General features: G+C 48.6%; 1 protein-coding gene across 2 annotated transcripts; it reads right to left on the bottom strand.

Annotated features, from left to right (window-relative positions):
* Positions 1 to 3,614: 3,614 nt before the first annotated feature.
* On the bottom strand, positions 3,615 to 9,374 carry Lgals7 (galectin 7). Of its 2 annotated transcripts, none has more exons than XM_021168901.1 (4): positions 5,428 to 5,528; positions 4,991 to 5,079; positions 4,179 to 4,380; positions 3,615 to 3,817 (listed from the first exon to the last, which is right to left on the bottom strand). In XM_021168901.1, exons 1-4 carry the CDS (start codon positions 5,431 to 5,433, stop codon positions 3,704 to 3,706), a joined length of 411 nt encoding a protein of 136 aa, XP_021024560.1. In that variant the 5' UTR covers positions 5,434 to 5,528; the 3' UTR covers positions 3,615 to 3,703. The 2 variants fall into 2 exon arrangements, with proteins under 2 accessions (XP_021024560.1, XP_021024562.1); XM_021168903.1 differs by lacking the exon at positions 5,428 to 5,528 and adding an exon at positions 9,360 to 9,374 and having other exon boundaries at positions 3,704 to 3,817; positions 4,991 to 5,070.
* Between the last annotated feature and the right edge of the window lie 10,087 nt (positions 9,375 to 19,461).

Raw genomic sequence — 19,461 nt, 5'->3', positions numbered from 1 at the left:
AACACTCATAACTGGGGACTAATACACAGTAGGGACTCAGGGATGTCACTATGACTGGCATGATTACTGGAGCTAAAAGCAGCTCGGGGACCACACTGCCACTTACCCAGGGGCCTGGGGAACTTAGCTAATGTGAATACATCTCAAAGTCTACAGAGGGAAAATTCCCTCTATGAAAACTTGGAGTGCAGCATGTGTTTTGAAAATTTCCCCCTTTTTTCTATTTCCTTTCTTCTTCTTCTTCTTCTTCTTCTTCTTTTTTAAAGATTTATTTATTATATGTAAGTACACTGTAGCTGTCTTCAGACACTCCAGAAGAGGGCGCCAGATCTCATTACGGATGGTTGTGAGCCACCATGTGGCTGCTGAGATTTGAACTCAGGACCTTCAGAAGAGCAGTCAGTGCTCTTACCCACTGAGCCATCTCTCCAGCCTCCCCCCCCCTCCTTTTTTTCTTTTTAATAGCATCCCATTACATAGCCTAGAACTCACAAGGATCCACCTACCTCTGCCTCCCAATTGCTGGGATTGAAAGCATGGGCCACCATGCCCTGCCCATTTTTGTTTTTTAACACATGCATGTGTGTGGATGTTTGCATATACATTCCTGTGCCACAGGCCAGAAAAAGGAGATGGATCCCTGGGGCTGATGTTTTGAGCTCATATTATTGACATGGGTACTGAAAAATGAACTTAGGTCTTCTGCAAGAGCAGGTATGTACTCTCAGGCACTGAGCCATCTCTCCAGCTCCCGAGAGTGCTTAGAAACATCAGTGGTTTACTGCTATCTACTGCAGCAAGGTGCACAGACCCCATTCTCCACTGTGCCAATACTGCTGCCTATTTAGCATTCTATTTTGAATATTTCTCAAAGGGACATCGTTTTTTGTTTGATTTGATTACTTATTTAGTTTTCTATTTTGATTTATTTCTGCCTATCGAGGCAAGGTTTCTCTGAGTAGCCCTGGCTATCCTGAAACTGGATCTGTAGACTGGGCTGGCTTTGAACTCAGAGATCTGAGTTCAGGATATATATTCTGGGCCAGCCAGATGCTACAGTGAATCCTGCCTCCAAATCAATCAATAAGTAATAATTCACTCATTTAATAATTCACTCATTAAGGGACATGGAAGATGGTTAGTGTTTAAGGTGCCTGCGTGATGAAGATGATCAAAATACCGTCTTCCGGAACCATAAAAGCCGGGTGCGTTTGGCAGGGCTCCTATAAAAGGCAGATGATCATAGGCTCCCCAGAGCAAGCTGACTAGCCGCCCTCCCAGCAGGAAAGAACAAGGTGCTGGAGGACTATCTGAGACTTATTCATTAATAAGCTGAAAAGTGATAAAGGAATTTTTTTTTCTTTTCTGAGAAAGCACCGGCCATCCTGGAACTCACTCAGTCTGTAGACCAGGCTGGCGTCTGCCTGCATCAGCCTCTCAGGTGCTGAGATTAAAGGCGTGTGCCACAAAAACACACCATACACAAACAAAATAAATTAAATTTGCTTTAAAAAAGAAAAGAGGGCTGGAGAGATGGCTCAGCAGTTAAGAGCACTGACTGCTCTTCTGAAGATCCTGAGTTCAAATCCCAGCAACCACATGGTGGCTCACAACCATCCGTAATGAGATTTGACGCCCTCTTCTGGTGTGTCTAAAGATAGCTACAGTGTACTTAAATATAATAAATCTTTTTTTGTTTGTTTTGTTTGTTTGTTTTGTTTTGTTTTTTCGAGACAGGGTTTCTCTGTATACCTCTGGCTGTCCTGGAACTCACCTTTAAACCAGGCTGGCCTCGAGCTCAGAAATCCACCTGCCTCTGCCTCCCAAGTGCTGGGATTAAAGGCGTGTGCCACCACTGCCCGGCAGATATACTAAATCTTTAAAAAAAAAAAAAGAATTAACATTGCTTCGGTATTGCCAGAATTCTTTTCTACCACTAGGGGGCGCCCGTCCATAGCGCGGCCTTTGGGTATTTAGGGTGTGGGCAAGGTGAAGGGTCTCCAGCGGAAGGCCCCAAGGGCAGAAAACCTTGGGTGGAAGAAGAGCAGGACCCTGGGGGATCTGGCCTCCAGGGTCCCACTGAGGCCTCAGGGATTCTAGGGAGTTTCCTGCGCCCGCGTTGATCCAGGTGACAAGGTGGACAGTGGCCACCAGGGGGAACTGTCGTTTGTGCTCTAGGCCTGGGCACAGACCTGTGGCGTGTCCCTCTTGGGCGTGTCTCGGGATGAATGTTCTGGAAAGAAGGCCAACTTGGAGCTCCAACCTGCTGCCTAAAGTGGAGGCCACAGGGAGGGCTTCCTGGTCTCCAGCGAGAGCGATGTTGGCTCCGGGGCGCCGCATCTGGTGCTTCCCTGTCGGAGCCTGAAAATAAACCTGGACACCAGGCTGCGCCCGGCCACCAAAATCGCTTATTTATGGCAGGGCCAGGGAAGTTAGTCCGGATCGTCAGTTCAGGACCGCACCACCTGTGTCCAAGGGGTGCACGGCTGCGATGGGGGCCTGCTCCCTACGCCCCGCCCAACTCAAAGTAACATCTGCTGGAGACATTGCGTCTGCCCTGGAGGTGTGCGAGTGGCGACCTGTTTCCAGGCTGGGAGAGGCTCCCAGCTGGGTCCACCCAGCGGGATGCCCATCCCTGCCTGCCCCAGGACCTCCAGGAAGCCCAGGAAGTCGTAAGTTTGGGATGTCCAGATGAGAGAGATAAAACGGAACTCCCGTTGTTATTTAATTAACTAATTTATCTAACTACTTATTGAGACAACTCTATCCCAGGCTGGCCTGGAACTACGGGCAGTTGTTCTGCTTCAGCTTACCGAGTGCTGAGATAACTAACAGGCATGAGCCACCAGGCCCAGCATTTCCCCTTTTTCAAAAGGAGGTATTTTGGTGGCCTTTATAAAGATGACATAGTGTAGTATAAAAGTACCTCCGAAGGGTTGGGGACTTAGCTCAGTGGTAGAACGCTTGCCTAGTGTTCGGTCCTCAGCTCTTAAAAAAAAAAAAAGTACCTCCAAATGTTAGCAAGCCGCCGGAACACAACGGCTTGCTGTGCAAAAGGCACTTGTTGCGTTAGACCTGAGTTCAGTTCTCAGTACCCACGGTCGGGCACCTCACAACTCCTTGTAACACCACCCTTTTCATTTATGTACACCTACCAGAGACCGAGGGGGGGGGCGGGGAGGGGACGCGCGCACGTGCACACACACATTTTTTTTTGGGGGGGGGGGTTCGAGGCAGGGTTTCTCTGTGTAGCCCTGGCTGTCCTGGAACTCACTTTGTAGACCAGTCTGGCCTCGAACTCAGAAATTCGCCTGCCTCTCACACACACTTATAAAATAACTGGTGTGATCGTACTCCCTGTAATTTCTGCCAGTACTTGGGAGGCTGAGGCAAGGGAGTGGCCACAATTTAACCGACCTGGGTTACACAGCCTGACTTTTTACCCCCACTCCCACCCCATACCTGATTGCTCCCCAAAGGAAACCCTGCTGGGCCCCTGCGCAGCAAGTCCTGAACAGCGTCTCCGACACAGGCTCACTTTGCCCCTGGGTTACTGTGTTTTTCTCTGAGTCTCAATTTCTTCAGTCACACATAAAGGACACAGGCACAGTCAGGAACTACAGCTACACTTTATTCGCCATCCAAAACCCTCCTCTACGATCCTACACCCCCACCCCTACCCGCCAAGCCCTTGAGTCCTTGCTTAGAAGATCTTCACTGAATGCAGCTGCACGTCTCCGCCCACCTCCACCAAGCGCACGCGCGCGGCCGGAATCCGGTGGTGGAAGTGGTGATATTCGTCATCCCCGACCACTGCCTGCAGGGTGAGAACCCAAGTTAAGACTGAATGCGGATCCCGGTCTGCGGCCCCGGAAGAGGCTAATTACACCCGAGCCTCCCTCTCCTCAGAAGGAAAATGGGTCTGTTGTCCATTGTAATGGAACACAGTGTACTGCTAGGACACAGTGTACTGCTGGGACACCCAGTCCCTGAGCACTTGGCTCTTGATCTCTGTTTTGTCGCTCTTAGAAGCAGACCTGGAGAGGGTCTCTGGAGGCCCGTGTCAGGTCTGGGCCCGGGTTCCAGTATCCCAAGGGCTTTCCCGCCATCCTTGACAGCCCAGTCCCCAGCATTTGGCTCTAGACCTGGGTCTGGAGTGTTCTCCTTCAAAGACCCACCTTGAAGCCTTCCTCTGTGGCGATGAGGAGCACTTCAAAGGGATGCCCACGCTGGAAGGGGATGCCGGTGCCTCGCTCCTCACGGCCCCATTTGCCTTGTTCTTTGGTGTTGAAGACAACCTCGGATGTGTCCAGCCTCGGGTTAAAGTGCAAGGCGGCATCTGCCCCTTGCTCCTCGCCGCATAGCAGGTTTACATGGAACCTTCGGGGACAGTAAGCCTCAAAGATCAGCAACCACCATGCGCAAGTTATGTGGCTCCACTGGGCACACCCACACCCATAGGGAGTCCCTGTGCTTATAGCCAGGATCCCCTCATTTCCAGAGCCTGGAGCTAGGTTATGGGATGGCCTGCTGCGCCTGAGTGGGTTTCAGGGAATCGCACTCCAGATAAGCAGAGTTAATAGCAGGGACCCCACTATTCCAGGTTATCAATACTCCCACAAAGCCCAAGGTCTCAATTTTAGTAGGTCATGGACTTGATGACCAGGTACCCTGGGTATCCAGGGTAGCTTCAAGATCCAAGAGAGATTTTCATTGTCCTGGAAAACTGGACATGGAGATTGTAGGACTAACCAGGGATTCTTTTTATTGTTCTAGAAGCCTACATTTTTAGGGAGACTTGGGCACACCCACCCAACAAGTCTTGGGGAACATCAGTGAAAATATCCAAATTAAGCTAGCAATAGGGACTCCAAGACTCCACATGGCAAACAAGGTCCCAGGGACACCATATGTGGGCTCTAAGAACCAGGGTTCAACTGAGCCAGGAGATGCCCCACCCACCCTTTTCCCTTGGAACCTGGGATATCACCTGCCAGCCTGGTCAGGGACCACGCCTCGAATTCTCATGACAGTGCCCACGCGGACGCCCTGAGGCAGGGAGGTCTTGTGCTGGGTAGCCTGCAAGATTTGGGTGGGGCAAGAATGAGAACCAGGGAGACAAAGAAACAGACCGGTCATCCCCAGCTAGGAACTCCAGGGACCAGGCAGAAACCAAAAGGGATGCAGATTAACGGAGAGGCAGAGACAGGCACAGAGACCTGACAGAGACAATGCAGTTAGAAGAAAGGAAAGCCAGCCGGGAGACAACCCATCAGGATGTGCTGGTGAAACCCACGAGATAGTTAGCAGCCAGCTCTCCTGATACCCGTTTTTTGCTTTGAAGGGGAGGCTTAAGCTAGTCCCAGCTTTCAGTCTTGGCCTTGTCCCGAGGCCCAGTTTCCCCAGCTTGGGCCCCAGTATACTTACAGACATGGCGGGCACAGCAATACAGCAACAATGTGGCCAGTCGCTGTGGGAGGGGACCTTAAGTAAAGGCAAGGTGGTGGTTTAGCTCCTCCCTTTCCATCCAACGCCCACAGCTGGCACAGACCCCTGCCCTAAGGCAAAGCTGTCAAGGCTGGGCGAGTCTCCTCCTGCCCTGCCCCCACACACCAGCTCCTTCTCCCCTTTTCCTAGGCTTATAGATAGGGACAACCTTTAATACCAAGGCTGGGGAGGTTTGTCCTGTGCTCCCCCCACCATCCCACCTCCTCTTTCATGCCCCTACCACCCTGTCAGACACTGGACTCCTCTGGAGATCTAGGGGATCCAGAGAGGCTGCGCAAGCGTCAGCCTCCACCCTTTCTGAAAGGAGCCTCTTCCCTGGAGCGCAGGCTGCTCTTTCCGCTTTGTCCTGGCCAACTCTGCTTCTGTTGTCTCTGACCAACTCAATGGGGTCCCCAGGAAACCCGTTATTCCTTTTTATCCTATGCTGTGCCCCCACCCCACCACCCAGGTTACCAAGAGTGTGTTGGCACATTTGAAGTGGTCAGTAACGGAGTGGCCAGTAACGGGAGGGTCAAATAATGAAGGTTCGCTAACAGTGACCAGGCTGAGACCTCTGGGTGTCCAGATGTGTGTCTGAACCTTACCAGGATATGTGGAGTATATCGAGCCACTGTACTGACGCACAGGAAACAGTGCTCATGGGAACAATTTGCCCAAAGATCAAGAAGATCAGCGCTCGCTCTCTCTCTCTCTCTCTCTCTCTCAGTGGTTCCTACTTTTCTTCTTCAGGTCTCTATCAGCTCCTCCTTGGAACTGAGCCCATCTTCCCATCCAATGAAAGTGAGATGGAATATGGGTTGGTGGGTGTCCCGGGTAACCACCCATATCAATGAAACACAATGGGGAAACTTCCAATAGCCTGAGTTTTAGTCTCCCTGGACCAGCTCTCTAGAGAAAGTGTGTGTGTGTGTAGGGGTGACTCATAAAGAGTGAAAGAGAAATTTCTGGAAGGCAGGCAAAGGGAGGGTGGGAGCGCTGAGCAGTTACCGCTCCTAACAGCCCAGCAGCCTTCCTGAAAGATCTTTCCCATCCCTATCCCCACCACCCTACTCCTGCCCCACCCAGCAGGTGGCAGAGCCGGAGGCCAGATGCATGCTGGGAGTGGAAAGTTGCCTTGTTGATTAGGAACTTGCTGCCTCTCCTGCTCCTCTGTCCCAGTTTCCCATATTCAGACCCCCCACGCCCGCCCGCAACACACACAACCCTAGAATACACATCAAGGACTCCCGTGAGGTGGTCCAGAGGGGGCACAGAAGATGCCAGAGAAACGTGGGCGCTACGATGCTGGGGAAGGAGCCCGGGAGAATACGGGCTGGAGATGGACCTGATCACTCCACCTGGAAACCAGCGCGTGGGAGGTGAAGGCGGGAGAGTCAGCACGAGGTCGTTTGAAGCCAACGCGGGCTGGAAAACACTGTCTCAAACAACAGCAACTGGCTTTCCTCCTTCCTTCCTTCCTTCCTTCCTTCCTTCCTTCCTTCCTTCCTTCCTTCCTTCCTTCCTTCCTTCCTTCCTTCCTTCCTTCCTTTTTTTAAGTGGTGGGGCATGCTTTTAATCCCAGCACCAGGAAGGCAAAGAAAAGCAGTTCTGTGCGTTCGAGGCCACCCTGGTCTGGAGAGTGAGTTCCAGGACAGCCAGGGCTCCACAGAGAAACCCTGTCTAAACACACACACACACACACAAAACAAAAAAAATCAAAACACGACAACAACAAAACAAACAAATAAACACTGCTGTTCTTACAGAGAACCCAAGTTCAGTTCCCAGCACCCACACCAGGGACCTTACAACCTCCCGAAACTCCAGGTCCAGAGAATCTGATGCCCTTTTGTAGCCTCTTCAGGTTCACACACACATGGGGCACACACACACTATAAACCTCTTTACAAACAAACAAGAAAACGTGGGTTTGAGAGGAGCTACTTAGAGTGAAGTTCGAAGGTTCTTGACTTGGGTTTCCACAGGACAAGGACCCATCACAGGGCAGAACGAGGGGACATCAGGTTTCCTGTTACACCACCAGCCGTGTGTCACAGTTAGGCTGATAATTATGGCTCCCATTATTTTAGCTTCACGCTCTGTATAAATCACCGCCTGACACTTGTCTGCACCTCGTTCTGTTTGTGGGTGCTGGTTCCCACGGGCTGGCCTCTCGTTTTCTTCATCAGGGCTGGATGGAAGTTCACATACAGCTCTTCACAGGTCTGAACTTGCCCTTGGTGATTGGTAAGATAGTTGTGTTCAATCCTTTATCGGTTTCTGTATCTATCTCCTTTCTGGGAACTGAGATGTGCGGCATCGGTGATTGAGTTTGACTGTCTCGCTGCAAGCTCTGAACGTATTCATTTTATCATTTTTAATTCATTAGTGAATGTATTTATTCCCTGGGTCTATTTTTATGGAAAAATGCTCTGGATTAAGAAGGAATCTAACAAATGGGTCCTTGAGGTTTGGGGGAGCTAAAGGGGGGTTGTTTTGGTTTGGTTTAGCTTTGAAACAACAATTTCATGTAGCCCAGGCTAGCCTTGAACTTCCTAATTAGCCAAGGATGACCTTGAATTCTTGGTTCTACTGCTCTTGCCTCCCAAGGGCTAGGCTGTGCTATCACGACTGGTTGGTGCAATGCTGAACCCAGAGTTTGTCCACACTAGACAGGCACACCGGCATCCACAGCCCCAGCTCAGCTGTGGGGACTCAAAACCCAAGGCTCCCCTCGTCAATGTCAGTCTGTCATAATTTTTATTATTTTTTGTACACAGTGGAAATAATGAAGTGAAGCTAGGCATGGTGATCCATGCCTTTAAGTCCAGCTCTGGTGAGGCAGAGACAGGTCTATCTTTGAGTTTGAGACCAGCCTGGACAACAGAATAAGTTCCAGCACAGCCAGGGTAAAACAGAGAAATTGTGTCTTGAAATAAAACAAAACAAAACAAACAACAACAAAAATAGAAAAAGGTAAGAAAGGAATGAAGTGATAATGATATTGATGATCTGGTGAAAAATCTGAACTTTAAAGATTTTAATTTGCTTTTGGTTTAAGTGCGTGTCTGCGGAGAGGTATATGCATGCAAGTGTAATGCCTGAGGAGACCAAAAGAGGGCGTCAGGTTACGGGAGCTGGAATTACACAGGCTTGTGAGCCCTCTGACAGATTGTGTTGGTGTTTATTTTACGTGTATGGGTGGTTTTGCCTGCATGTATATCTGTGCACCATGTGAGTGCAGTGCCTGAGGAGGTCAGAAGAGGGCGCCAGGTATTCTGGTACTGGAGTTGCTGACAGTTTCTAGTCACTTGTGGATCCTGGGAACAGAACCCGAGTCCTCTGGAAGAGCAGCAAGTGCTCTTTAACCACTGACACCATCTCTTCAGCCTCCTCTTTCTTTTATAGATGAGGTCTCCGCTATAGCGCAGGTGAGCCAGGAACTATCAAACCTCTTTTCTCAGCCTCCCCATTGCTGGGGATACAGGTTAGAGTCGCTGTACCTGTATGAAAGCTAATGTTTCTAGTGGTGACTATAGTAAGTTGAACACTCTAGTCTCTGACAAGGGCAAGCCTCTTCTTGTAGTGTTCAGCTCCATCTATGAACTTATTTAATTAAAATCTACTAATTATTTTAAGCGGACAGTATGATTTTTTACAAGGGATTCATTTTTCCATGTTTTAATTGTGCAATAAGCATTTCTAGGCCATAAAGTTGGTCTTGTAAATTTCAAGGCCTGATAATAAAATGCTCTGGGTGACTCTCTCCTCTGACGTCATGTCTTTCCTGCCCCATCCCTCTACCAGGTCTCACTGTGTAGACCAGGCTCGTCTGGAACACAGATACCTGCCTACCTGTGCCTACTGAGTACTGGGATCAAAGACATGTACCGCCCACCACACCCAGCAACCCACCTAGGTCTTGGAGACAGCATCTCTCATTAGCCTGGAGTTTGATATCTGGCTAGGTCATCTAGCCAGCCATGCCCGGAGATCCATCTGTCTCCAAATCCCCAGTGCTGGGAATACAAACATGCTCCACCATGCCTGGCTTCTTATGTGGGTGCTGAAGATCAAACTCATGTTCTCATGCTTGGGTGGCAAGCACTTTACCAACTGAGTAATCTCTCCCAGCCTCCTCAATGACTGTACCTTCAGTCCTGAAGAGTATGGGGTGAGTTAGCTACCGCTAGGTCCAGACCGATCCACCCCCACCTGGAGTGACTAACATGCTAACACACAGGGCTTTGCAGGTGACTCACCCAGTGTTGTTTGTTTGTTTTGAGATTACAATTACAATATTTCTCCCTTCTCTTTCCTCCCTCCAAACCCTGGCATATACTGCTCCCTGATCCCTCTCAAGTTCATGTCCTCTTTTTTCACTAATTGTTATTGCATGTATGTATACACATATACAATGTATACATGTGCATTTATGTACAGTTGCATGTATATACACAATGTATATATATATAATTTTTAATATACATATGTATTCTTAAATATACCTTGTTCAGTCGATACAATGTTGCTTATATGTATATTTTCAGGGATGATCATTTCCATAACTCATGTACCGCTTCTCTGGGAGGAACTCCCACACCCAGCTTTCCTCTTTTGCCTGCTTTTCTTTGTGTAGGACTGAGGCCTTGTGGGCTTTTCTCCATCCACTTTGGCAGATCTATTGGTGCTGTCCTTGTTCAGCTCATGCTTGGGCAGCCATGTTGGTGAGACTTCATGGGTGTGGCTTCCGATATTACTAGGAGAACAGAATCTCACAGCAAACTCCCGGACCCGCTGGCTCTTACAATCGTCCCACCTTATCGTCTGCAATGTTTCCGGAGCCGTGCGTGCTGTGGTGTTGTATAGACATATCCACTGGGACTGGACTCCATATGTGTGCATTTTGACTGGTTGTGATTTTCTGCAGTGATTTCCATCTGTTGCAAAGAGAAGTTTCCTTAGTGAGGGATGAAGACTACACTTATCTGTGCATACAGGATAGATGTGTATAGCTTGTTGTTAGGGATTATGGGAGTTTAGTAAATTAATAGTTGTAGATTCTCCTCCAACCATCATGACTTCATTAGCACTCGGGTGGTTGGGTAGGTTTCCAGTATCAGGCATGGTTTCCCTCTTGTTGAATGGGTATTACGTCCAATTAGAGAGTTGTTGGTTATGCCAAGGTGTGTGTGCCACTACAGCACCCTTAGGATCATTGTCCCATGCTGGTTGTTGATGGGGTTCATAGGTGTCATAGCTGGGTAAGGCTGTGACCCAAGGTTTTAAGACAAATGAGACAGAAACAAAAATGAGGACAGGGATATCATGTTTTTACCCAGGTTTTAGTCACTTTGTGGGCTCAGTCGGGGAATAAGTGGTTTCCAGCAGCTATTCTATCGAGAATAGCCAGTGTGGTGGTACATGCCCAAAACCCCTCCTTTCAGAGCAAAAGTGGAAGGGTCACAAATTTGGCTGTCTGAGGAGGTCTCTCACACAGTTACCCCAAAAAGATAGTGGAAAAGAAAGGGAAGGGGAGAAAAAAAGGGAAAGGAGAGACATTAAAGGGTAGTGTGGGAGTGAGATGTTAGGTGACATGACTGCTCTTCCCTCGTGGGCTCCCACTTTTCCTCAGTGGGGGCTCACAGGGCTCGACACTATGGTATTTTGGGCCTTCAGCTCCCAATCTGTGAGATCTCCTTGCCTTCTTAGGCAGCCTGCTTTAAGTACTGTTATAGTACTAAAACCTCACAGGCTGCTTCAACTGTTATTCCCTGGTGGGGAAGGAGGGAGAAAACAAATTGAGGACCAAATGGATGGTGGTTTCTCAGGCTCATTGGACTGAGACCCTCCAAACTTGAAGGAATCCAGGGCACCTGGTCCTTCTTGGAAACAGGCCTGAAGCAGGAGGCTGAGGGAGGCGCTGATAAAGGGGATTTCCGGACAGCAGCAGCCTTAGGGTTGCAGCCTCCTACCCACCCCATCCCCATAGGGAACGGAAGACAGAAGGGGCCGCTGGGGTTAGAGCTCCACAGCGGTGAAACTGACAGGACCCCTGACTTGTTTCAACACACTGAGCAAACCAAGGGACTCAGTCCACCATACAGGAAACTAAGGGCACCCAACAGTAAGCAGATGATGTGATGGCCAAGATGTGATGGGCAGTTATGCAAGGAGACACCCGCACAGACACCCCACAGGGCTGGCTGGAGAAGGAAGCTACGTTGCCTCAGTAACACCAGCACTGAACACTGAGGCAAGCAGAATTAGGTTTCTATTCTATTCTGTATCTATTATAGACAGACCTGAGGAGACAGAATGGTAGCCATCGCCTCACAGTACACCAGGGAGAAGGAGAGGCGCTGGAGAGCTGGCTCGGGGGTTGTGAGGGTTCGCTGCTCCTGGAAAGGACCAAAGTTTGGTTCCTGGCACCCACACCAAGTGGCTCACAACCACCTGTTTTAGGGGATCCCATGGTGTCTTCTAGTCCCTTCAGGGAGGAGAGAGACAGAGACAGGGACAGAGACATAGAGAGAGAGCACTTTATAGCCTGGAGCCACAGTGGCTAAACGTGCGTTTTACTATTGCAGAGGACCCAAGTTCAGTTCCCTGCATCCTTGTCCTGTGGCTCACAACCACCTGCACCACTGGCTCCAGGCGATCTAGTGCTGTGCTCTCAGGCACCTGCACACACCTGTACACACCTACACACACACACACACATACACACACACACACACACACACACAGATAACTAAACATAAGTCTTTGAAAAAGAAATCAACAAATCTCTACATGAACAGAGTGATCGGGTGCTCCTGTTAGGGGCGTGTGACAGGGAGAGAGAAAGCTATGTCCCCATCCTCCATAGTGCCACTTCCATCGGTAAACCCTGGAAGGAACAGGAAGTACATTAGTTCTGTGATTATCACATTGTTAGGTAGACTTAAGGTCCAATTGAAAGCATTTGCCCTCTGTGGAAAGGACAGCGGGCAGGTGGAAGGGCAAAGTGGCCTCTTTTCCCCAGCTGCTTCACTAAACTGTTCGTTATGAAACCATTTATTCAAAAACAAATTTGAGACACTCTTTTTTGTTTGTTTGTTTGTTTGTTTGTTTGTTTTTCTCTGTGTAGCCCTGGCTGTCCTGGAACTCACTTTGTAGACCAGGCTGGCCTTGAACTCAGAAATCCACCTGCCTCTGCCTCCCGAGTGCTGGGATTAAAGGCGTGTGCCACCACGCCCGGCTTGAGACACTCTTATGTAGCCCAGGTTGGCCTGGAACTTCCTACAGAGCTGAGGCTGGTCTTGAACCCCTGACCCTCCTACCTCTGCCTTTCAAGTGCTGAGATCTTAGGCATGCAACCCTACATCTATTTTGTTCTATGCTGGGCATCAAACCCAGGGCTCCACGCATGCTAAGTAGGCACTCTATCAGCTAAATCCCATCCTCGGCCTCATGTATTAGACTTCATGCCTATGTATCTTTGGCTATGTGAGAGTGGAAGAAAGCTGGGTGTGGTGGCACCCTTCTGTATTCCAACACCTGGGAAACTGAGGCCAGAGAACCGGGACCTCAAAGCCAGCCTGAGCTCCACACCAAGATCCCGTTGCAAAGGCAAAAATAAAGAATGATGGAAGACAGAGAATTCAGTGTGAACTCTAAGTAAAAATTAAATATTTGCCCTGAACAGGCCCCGGATGGCTTAGTGGACTAGACGCACAAACGCCACAACCTGAGTTCAATCTTGGACCCTGAGAGAGTTGCAGCTTCTTAGTCTGGTCTACATAGTGAGTTCTAGGACAGCCAAGCTACCTAGTGAGACCTCAAGGCCTCAAGAAAACAACGCAGAAAGTGAAGACAGGCAGAACGGCTCAGCAGGTAGAGGAGAGGAGCTTGCTGCCAAGCTTGCAGACCTCGGTTTCATTCCCTGGAACTACAGTGTAAAAAGAGAACTCATTCCCACAGGCTGACCTTCGACCGCCATACTCAGGCTGTGGCAAATACCCATACGTATACCACCACCGCATGTAAAATAACTACATAATAAAATATATCTTTATTTTATTTATTTACTTAAACTTTTTTTGGTTTTTCGAGACAGGTTTTCTCTGTATAACCCTGGCTGTCCTGGAACTCACTCTGTAGACCAGGCTGGCCTCGAACTCAGAAACCTGCCTGCCTCCCGAGTGCTGGGATTAAAGGCGTGCACCACCATGCCCGGTCTTTATTTTATTTTTAAACATCTTTTTTTTTTTTAAAGACTTATTTATTTATTATATGTAAGTACACTGTAGCTGTCTTCAGACACTCCAGAAGAGGGCGCCAGATCTCGTTACAGATGGTTGTGAGCCACCATGTGGTTGCTGGGAATTGAACTCTGGACCTTCGGAAGAGCAGTCGGGTGCTCTTACCCACTGAGCCATCTCACCAGCCCCTTTAAACATCTTTTTAAATTAAAATACAATTATATACCGTTCTCCTTGGCTTTCTCCCCTTCAGTCCCTCCCAGGTGCCCTGCCTCCAACTGTCCCATGACCATCAACAACCCCTCCCATGTCTCCCTACTCTCAAATCCATAGCCTCTTTTTATATTATTATTGTTACACACATCTGCATATGTATGCACACATCTGTAAATGCAACCTGCTGGGTCCATGTCTGTTGCTTGTGTGTATATGGTTTCAGGACTGAGCGCTCTGATTGGACAGCCAACGATGGGGTTCATCCCTCAGAGAGGCTAATTCTCCTCTCAGCAGTCTTTGGTTGACTATAGGTCTTTGTCTAGAGGTGGGACCCCATAGCAAACAAATTTGCCCTTTCCATGGTAGCAGATCTACTGATATTGACACTGTTCCAGTCTTGTCTCTTCAGCCATCCTAGAAGAGGGTTTTCACAGTAGACTTCCCAGTATTCTGGTTCCTATCATCATCCTGCCTCTCTTCCATGATATACGCACACACACACATGTATATTTATGCATATATATATTTATGCATGTATATTTATGCATATATATATGTAGGCATAATTTTTTGCAACCTACTTTTTTTTTAGATTTATTTATTTATTATATGTAAGTATACTGTAGCTGTCTTCAGACACTCCAGAAGAGGGAGTCAGATCTCATTACGGATGGTTGTGAGCCACCATGTGGTTGCTGGGATTTGAACACCGGACCTTCGGAAGAGCAGTCGGGTGCTCTTACCCACTAAGCCATCTCACCAGCCCTGCAACCTACTTTAATAAGGATTTATCTCTCCTCCAGCCCACCACCCAGCAGAGGCAGTGGGAGAGGAAAGTTATTAGGACGTGGGGAAGGGTCCTGCTCAGCAATAGCTCTTTGGGAATGAGCTCCATCTTGTTGGGCAGTGTAGTTCAGCCCCTTAGCAAACACCAAATAGGACTTAGCAGCTGCAGTCCAGTCCTTTTGGCAGGCAGACACCAGGCAGCTGTACTTCAGTCCTGAAGAAACCACCAGGCTCCCCAATCAGCCGAAGGCGAGGCCGAGGAAGAGGCAAACTGCCACTGGAACCTCACAAGCATTTCTTGGGTGAGTTTCTCTCAATGGTGGTGTTATCTCAAATTGAGCTGAACAATGCTGTGTAAGACAAACCAATACATGTGGGGTATTTTGTTTGTTTTGTTTTGTTTTTTGAGACAGGATTTCTCTATGTAGCCCTGGCTGTCCTGGTATTCGCTCTGTAGACCAGGCTGGCCTCGAACTCAGAAATTCACCTGCCTCTGACTCCCAAGTGCTGGGATTAAAGGCATGGGCCACCACATACAGCTACATAACAAGTTTGAGGACATCCCAGGATACAGGAGACTATCTCAAAAGACAAACTAACCAACCAGAATGAAATGCCCCACACAAGATAGCCAGATCATGCTGTAATTATGAGGGAAGATGGATGAAGTGATTATAAATTCCATTCCCACTTTTAAAAATATTTAGTTTAGTTTAATCTAGTTTGCTGTGTTGGGCACATGTGCAGGCTCCTTTAAACAAGCATGTGGAGGCCAAAGACCCTGAGTGTGCTTACTCAGAAACATTGATTTTTTTTTTTTTTTTTTTTTTGAGATGGTACACAGCTGTGGTGGTTTGAATGTGCTTGGATCAGGGAGTGACACTATTTGGAGGTGTGGCTTTGTTAGAGTAAGTGTGGCCTTGTTGGAGGAAGTGTGTCACTGTGGGTGTGGATATGGGCTTTGAGACCCTGTCTAAGCTGCCTGGAAGTCAGTCTTCTGTTTGCTTTTGGAATAAGATGTAGAACTCTCAGCTCTTTCCTACATCACACCTGCCTGAATGCTGCTATGCTCCTGCCTTGATGATAATAGACTGAACCTCTGAACCTGTAAGCCAGCCCCAATTAAATGTTGTCCTTTATAAAACTTGTCTTGGTCATGGTGTCTGTTCACAGCAGTAAAATCCTAACTAAGACAATAGGTTAAGCTAGGTTGGCTAGCCATCAGGCCCCCTGCCTCCTCCTGTCCCTGTTCTCCCAGGGCTGGAATTACAAGCACATGCCATCACATGCCTAGCTCTTAAAACATTTCTTCATTTGTTGTTTCAGACAGAATCTCACTTTGTAGCCCTGACTGGCCTGGAACTCACCAGCATTCAGACCATGCTGGCTTCAAACTCATGAAGATTCACCTTCCTCTTCCTCCCAAGTGCTGAGATTAAGAACATGTGCCACCAAACCTTAAGCCTTTTGGATAGGTGCTGGGTATTGAACTTAGGTCCTAATGGCCACTCAGCAATAACGTTAATAGCTGAGACATTCTGCTGGGTGTGGTGGCACACACTTTTAATCCCAGCACTTGGGAGGCAGAGGCAGGCGAATTTCTGAGTTTGAGGCCAGCCTGATCTCCAGAGTGGGTTCCAGGACAGCCAGGGCTACACAGAGAAACCCTGTCTCAAAAAAACTAAAAAAAAAAAAAAACCAAAACAAATAGCTGAGATATCTTCATGACCCCTTTGTTGACATAGTATCATAACATGGGCTTCAATTCAAGCCAACTTCACTAGTTCATTCACAAGTAAGAAAAAGGGATCACATTGATGTAGTATGACCTCCCAAGTCAGGCAGGAACAGATGAGATGAGGTAGGGTTCCCCTGGGAGATTAATGAAGAACTTACTCGTGGACTCCCTTGCAGCTAGATTCATGTAACAGATTTCACCAAACTGACATTGTATCCCTCAGAACTAAAAAGTTGCAAGGAAGGCAGTGCACATGTATATGGAGATGCACTTCTGCTCTGTAAAAGTATTATGGAGGTCTAGTAGCAAATGTTTATAATGTAAGCACATGGAAAACTGGGGAAGGAGGATTGCCATGGACTGGAGGCCAGCCTGGGCTACAGACAAGATCCTTTCTCAAATTTCAAAATCAAAATTCATGTTGCCATTTATAAGTGCCCAAAAAAAATGAGGCAAAAAAGAAGTTGTCTGAAATTGGAGATTAATTTGTTAAATAGTCTTTAATTAATTAATTCAAATGGTCTCAGAGTAATCATCAACAAAGTCAGCACTAGGAGGGATTAGCAAACTCAAGAGACAGGCTCAAAAGCAGCCTTTAAGGGCAGAGGCAAGAGAATGTCTCTGAGTTCTAGGCCAGCCCACTCTACATAGCAAGTTTCGGGCCATCCAGGGCTACATGGTGAAAACCTGTCTCATACAAAATGAAAAATAAAATCTCTCACTCCTTCTCTGTCTCCCCTGGGAATTTGAGGGAGGGGAATGGGATGTTTTAGAAAGGATCTCAAGTGGTCTTGAACAGACCTTCTGGCCTTGAACTCTGGATTCTCCTGCCTCTACTTCCCAGACTCTATAATTACAGCCATGTACTACTACCACACTTAAATGTTCTCCTTTTCGTCCTTGTGACACTGAAGATAGAGCCCAGAGCCTCCCCACACCAGACAAGTACTTTACTGTTGAGTTATTTTTGCAGCCTTATAGGGCACTCTAGCACGAAATTGTCAGGAAGCCCACAATGCCTCCAAAGGGCTGCAACCCCTCACCTGATGTTCTGTAGTTGGGCATCCATGTGAGGGTCCTTGGGAGCACATGGTTGGGATCTCGGGAGCACTAGGACAGATCTTGGGAGCACTAGGACAGATCTCGGGAGCACTAGGACAGGGGAGGACTATAGGGAGTTGGTTCTACATTTAGCATCTCCATCTCAGTTTTTCACTCCAACATGCACCTCACCCCTGGACTCCACAACCTGGTGGACAGGGCAAGAGTAGGGCCTTGGTGGACTTTGGGCTACTAGCTGTGGTTGCTGCTCATTCTTCCTTTGTCTGCCTTCCAGCAACTTCTTTTAATACAGTACCTGACTCTCCTACTTTTAAGAGACTTCTCCAAGAGTATTTGACCCAAAGACTCATGGACAGTGTTCCCGTTTCCTCTCATTTTTGAACCAGGTGGTGATTGGGGTCTGAAACACTCCAACCCGTATCTCATCTCACCCCATCTGCAAACTGAGTAGAAAGAAAGGAATTCAGAGAGGAGCTAGAGAGCTAAGGGATCAAACCAGGACATGTGTGCCTGGACTCCGAGTTGGAGCTGGAGCTGATCAGGATGGAGCCCTCAAGAGAGAGGTTCTTAGAGACAGACACCTCAGTGACCCAGTCCTATAGCGTGATCTTTCTGCAAATTGCTCCCACCAGCTCAGTGCCCTGTGCTCTGTGGAGGCTGCTCTCTGTTGTCCTGGTGGCTTCAGAGAATCTGACCCATCTGGACACCAAGAGGCCGGAGAAGGGCCATTGTTAAGTGTGGCATCTTTATTTCACCCTGCGTTACTGGGCAGTTTTCATAGGCCAGACCCCTGTGGCTAACCCAGCACTGGAGAAGCAGACATAATGCAGCCCTTGGGACTCCCAGTTGTAGCTCTCATGGCTGGGACCAGTGGCAGAGGCTGATCTTGGCTGAGTGAAGCAGCCTGAATTCCTGGGCTGAAGGCCCTCTGGGGAGAGGAGGTGGAGGCTGTGGCCTGCTGAGCTTGTCTGAACTTGGCTAGTCTCCAGGAAACCCAACAGCCCTGTGCAAGGCAGGAGGCAGGGTATCCTGGAGGGGAGGGGAGGGAGGGAGGGAAGGGTAAATCTCCCCAGTCTTGATATTAAAGACTGTCCCTATTCTACAAGCCTAAGAGAAGGCATGGCAGCCACGCCTGAGAGTGTGGGGGTAGAGCAGGAGGAGACCTGCCCAGCCTTGACAGCTTTGCCTTGGGGCCAGAGTCTGTGCCAGGTGTGATGGTTGGAAGGTGCAGGCTGAGTCACCAAGCTTGGTCCCACCTGCATTTACTTAAAGTAACACTGTTGCTGTTGCTCTGTGCTCTGGGGCTGAGCTGGGTGGTCTGCATCAGGGTAGGACCAGATGAAGAGGCTGAGCTTGGCTGAGGCCATCCAGCAAAATAGAGCATAGAGCTGAGCGTTGCCTCTCTCTGGTTTCACTAGCTGGTCTGATGGACATCTCCCTGCCAGCTTCCCTGTCTTATAACTTTTGTCTCTGTCCCATACGTCTCTCCTTCATCCCTGAGTCTCTCTTCTTTATGCTATCCTGTCCCTAGAGTTCCTAACTAGGGCTGATCCACTTGTCTCTCTTTGTCTCCCTGTTTCTCATACCCCGCCCCACCCACATCTTGTAGACCATGTCCAAAGCTATGTGTCTGAGCAATGGGATGAGACTTAAGGTTGTTATCCCTGACCAGCCTGGCAGGTAATATTCCAGATCCCAGGAGAAAGAGCACACTGTCTCTGGAATCATCAGATCCCCAGTTTTATACCCAGACATGAGGTCCCTGGGATCTGACAATTGAAATCTTGGATCCCCCGATTCTGACTGGATTTTGATGGACTTGCTGATGTTCCCTCTGACTTCATGATGTGGGTCCTCAAGTCTCTCTGGGAATTCAAGGTCCCAAGGCAACCTTGGGGTCTCTGGTTAACCCTCAGAACTCCATGT

This window comes from Mus caroli, chromosome 7 (genome assembly GCF_900094665.2).
Source record: "Mus caroli chromosome 7, CAROLI_EIJ_v1.1, whole genome shotgun sequence".
Lineage (NCBI taxonomy): Eukaryota > Metazoa > Chordata > Mammalia > Rodentia > Muridae > Mus > Mus caroli.
Note: the sequence above shows the minus strand (reverse complement) of the source record. Positions and strands in the feature narration are given on the sequence as shown.

Excerpts from the sequence above, each read along its gene's own strand:
- Lgals7 (XM_021168903.1), bottom strand. Across the intron at positions 4,381-4,990 it reads GTCCCTGACCAGGCTGGCAG|GTTCCATGTAAACCTGCTAT; the intron begins GTGATATCCCAG and ends CTGTCCCCGAAG. Across the intron at positions 3,818-4,178 it reads CCACAGAGGAAGGCTTCAAG|GCAGTGGTCGGGGATGACGA; the intron begins GTGGGTCTTTGA and ends CTCACCCTGCAG.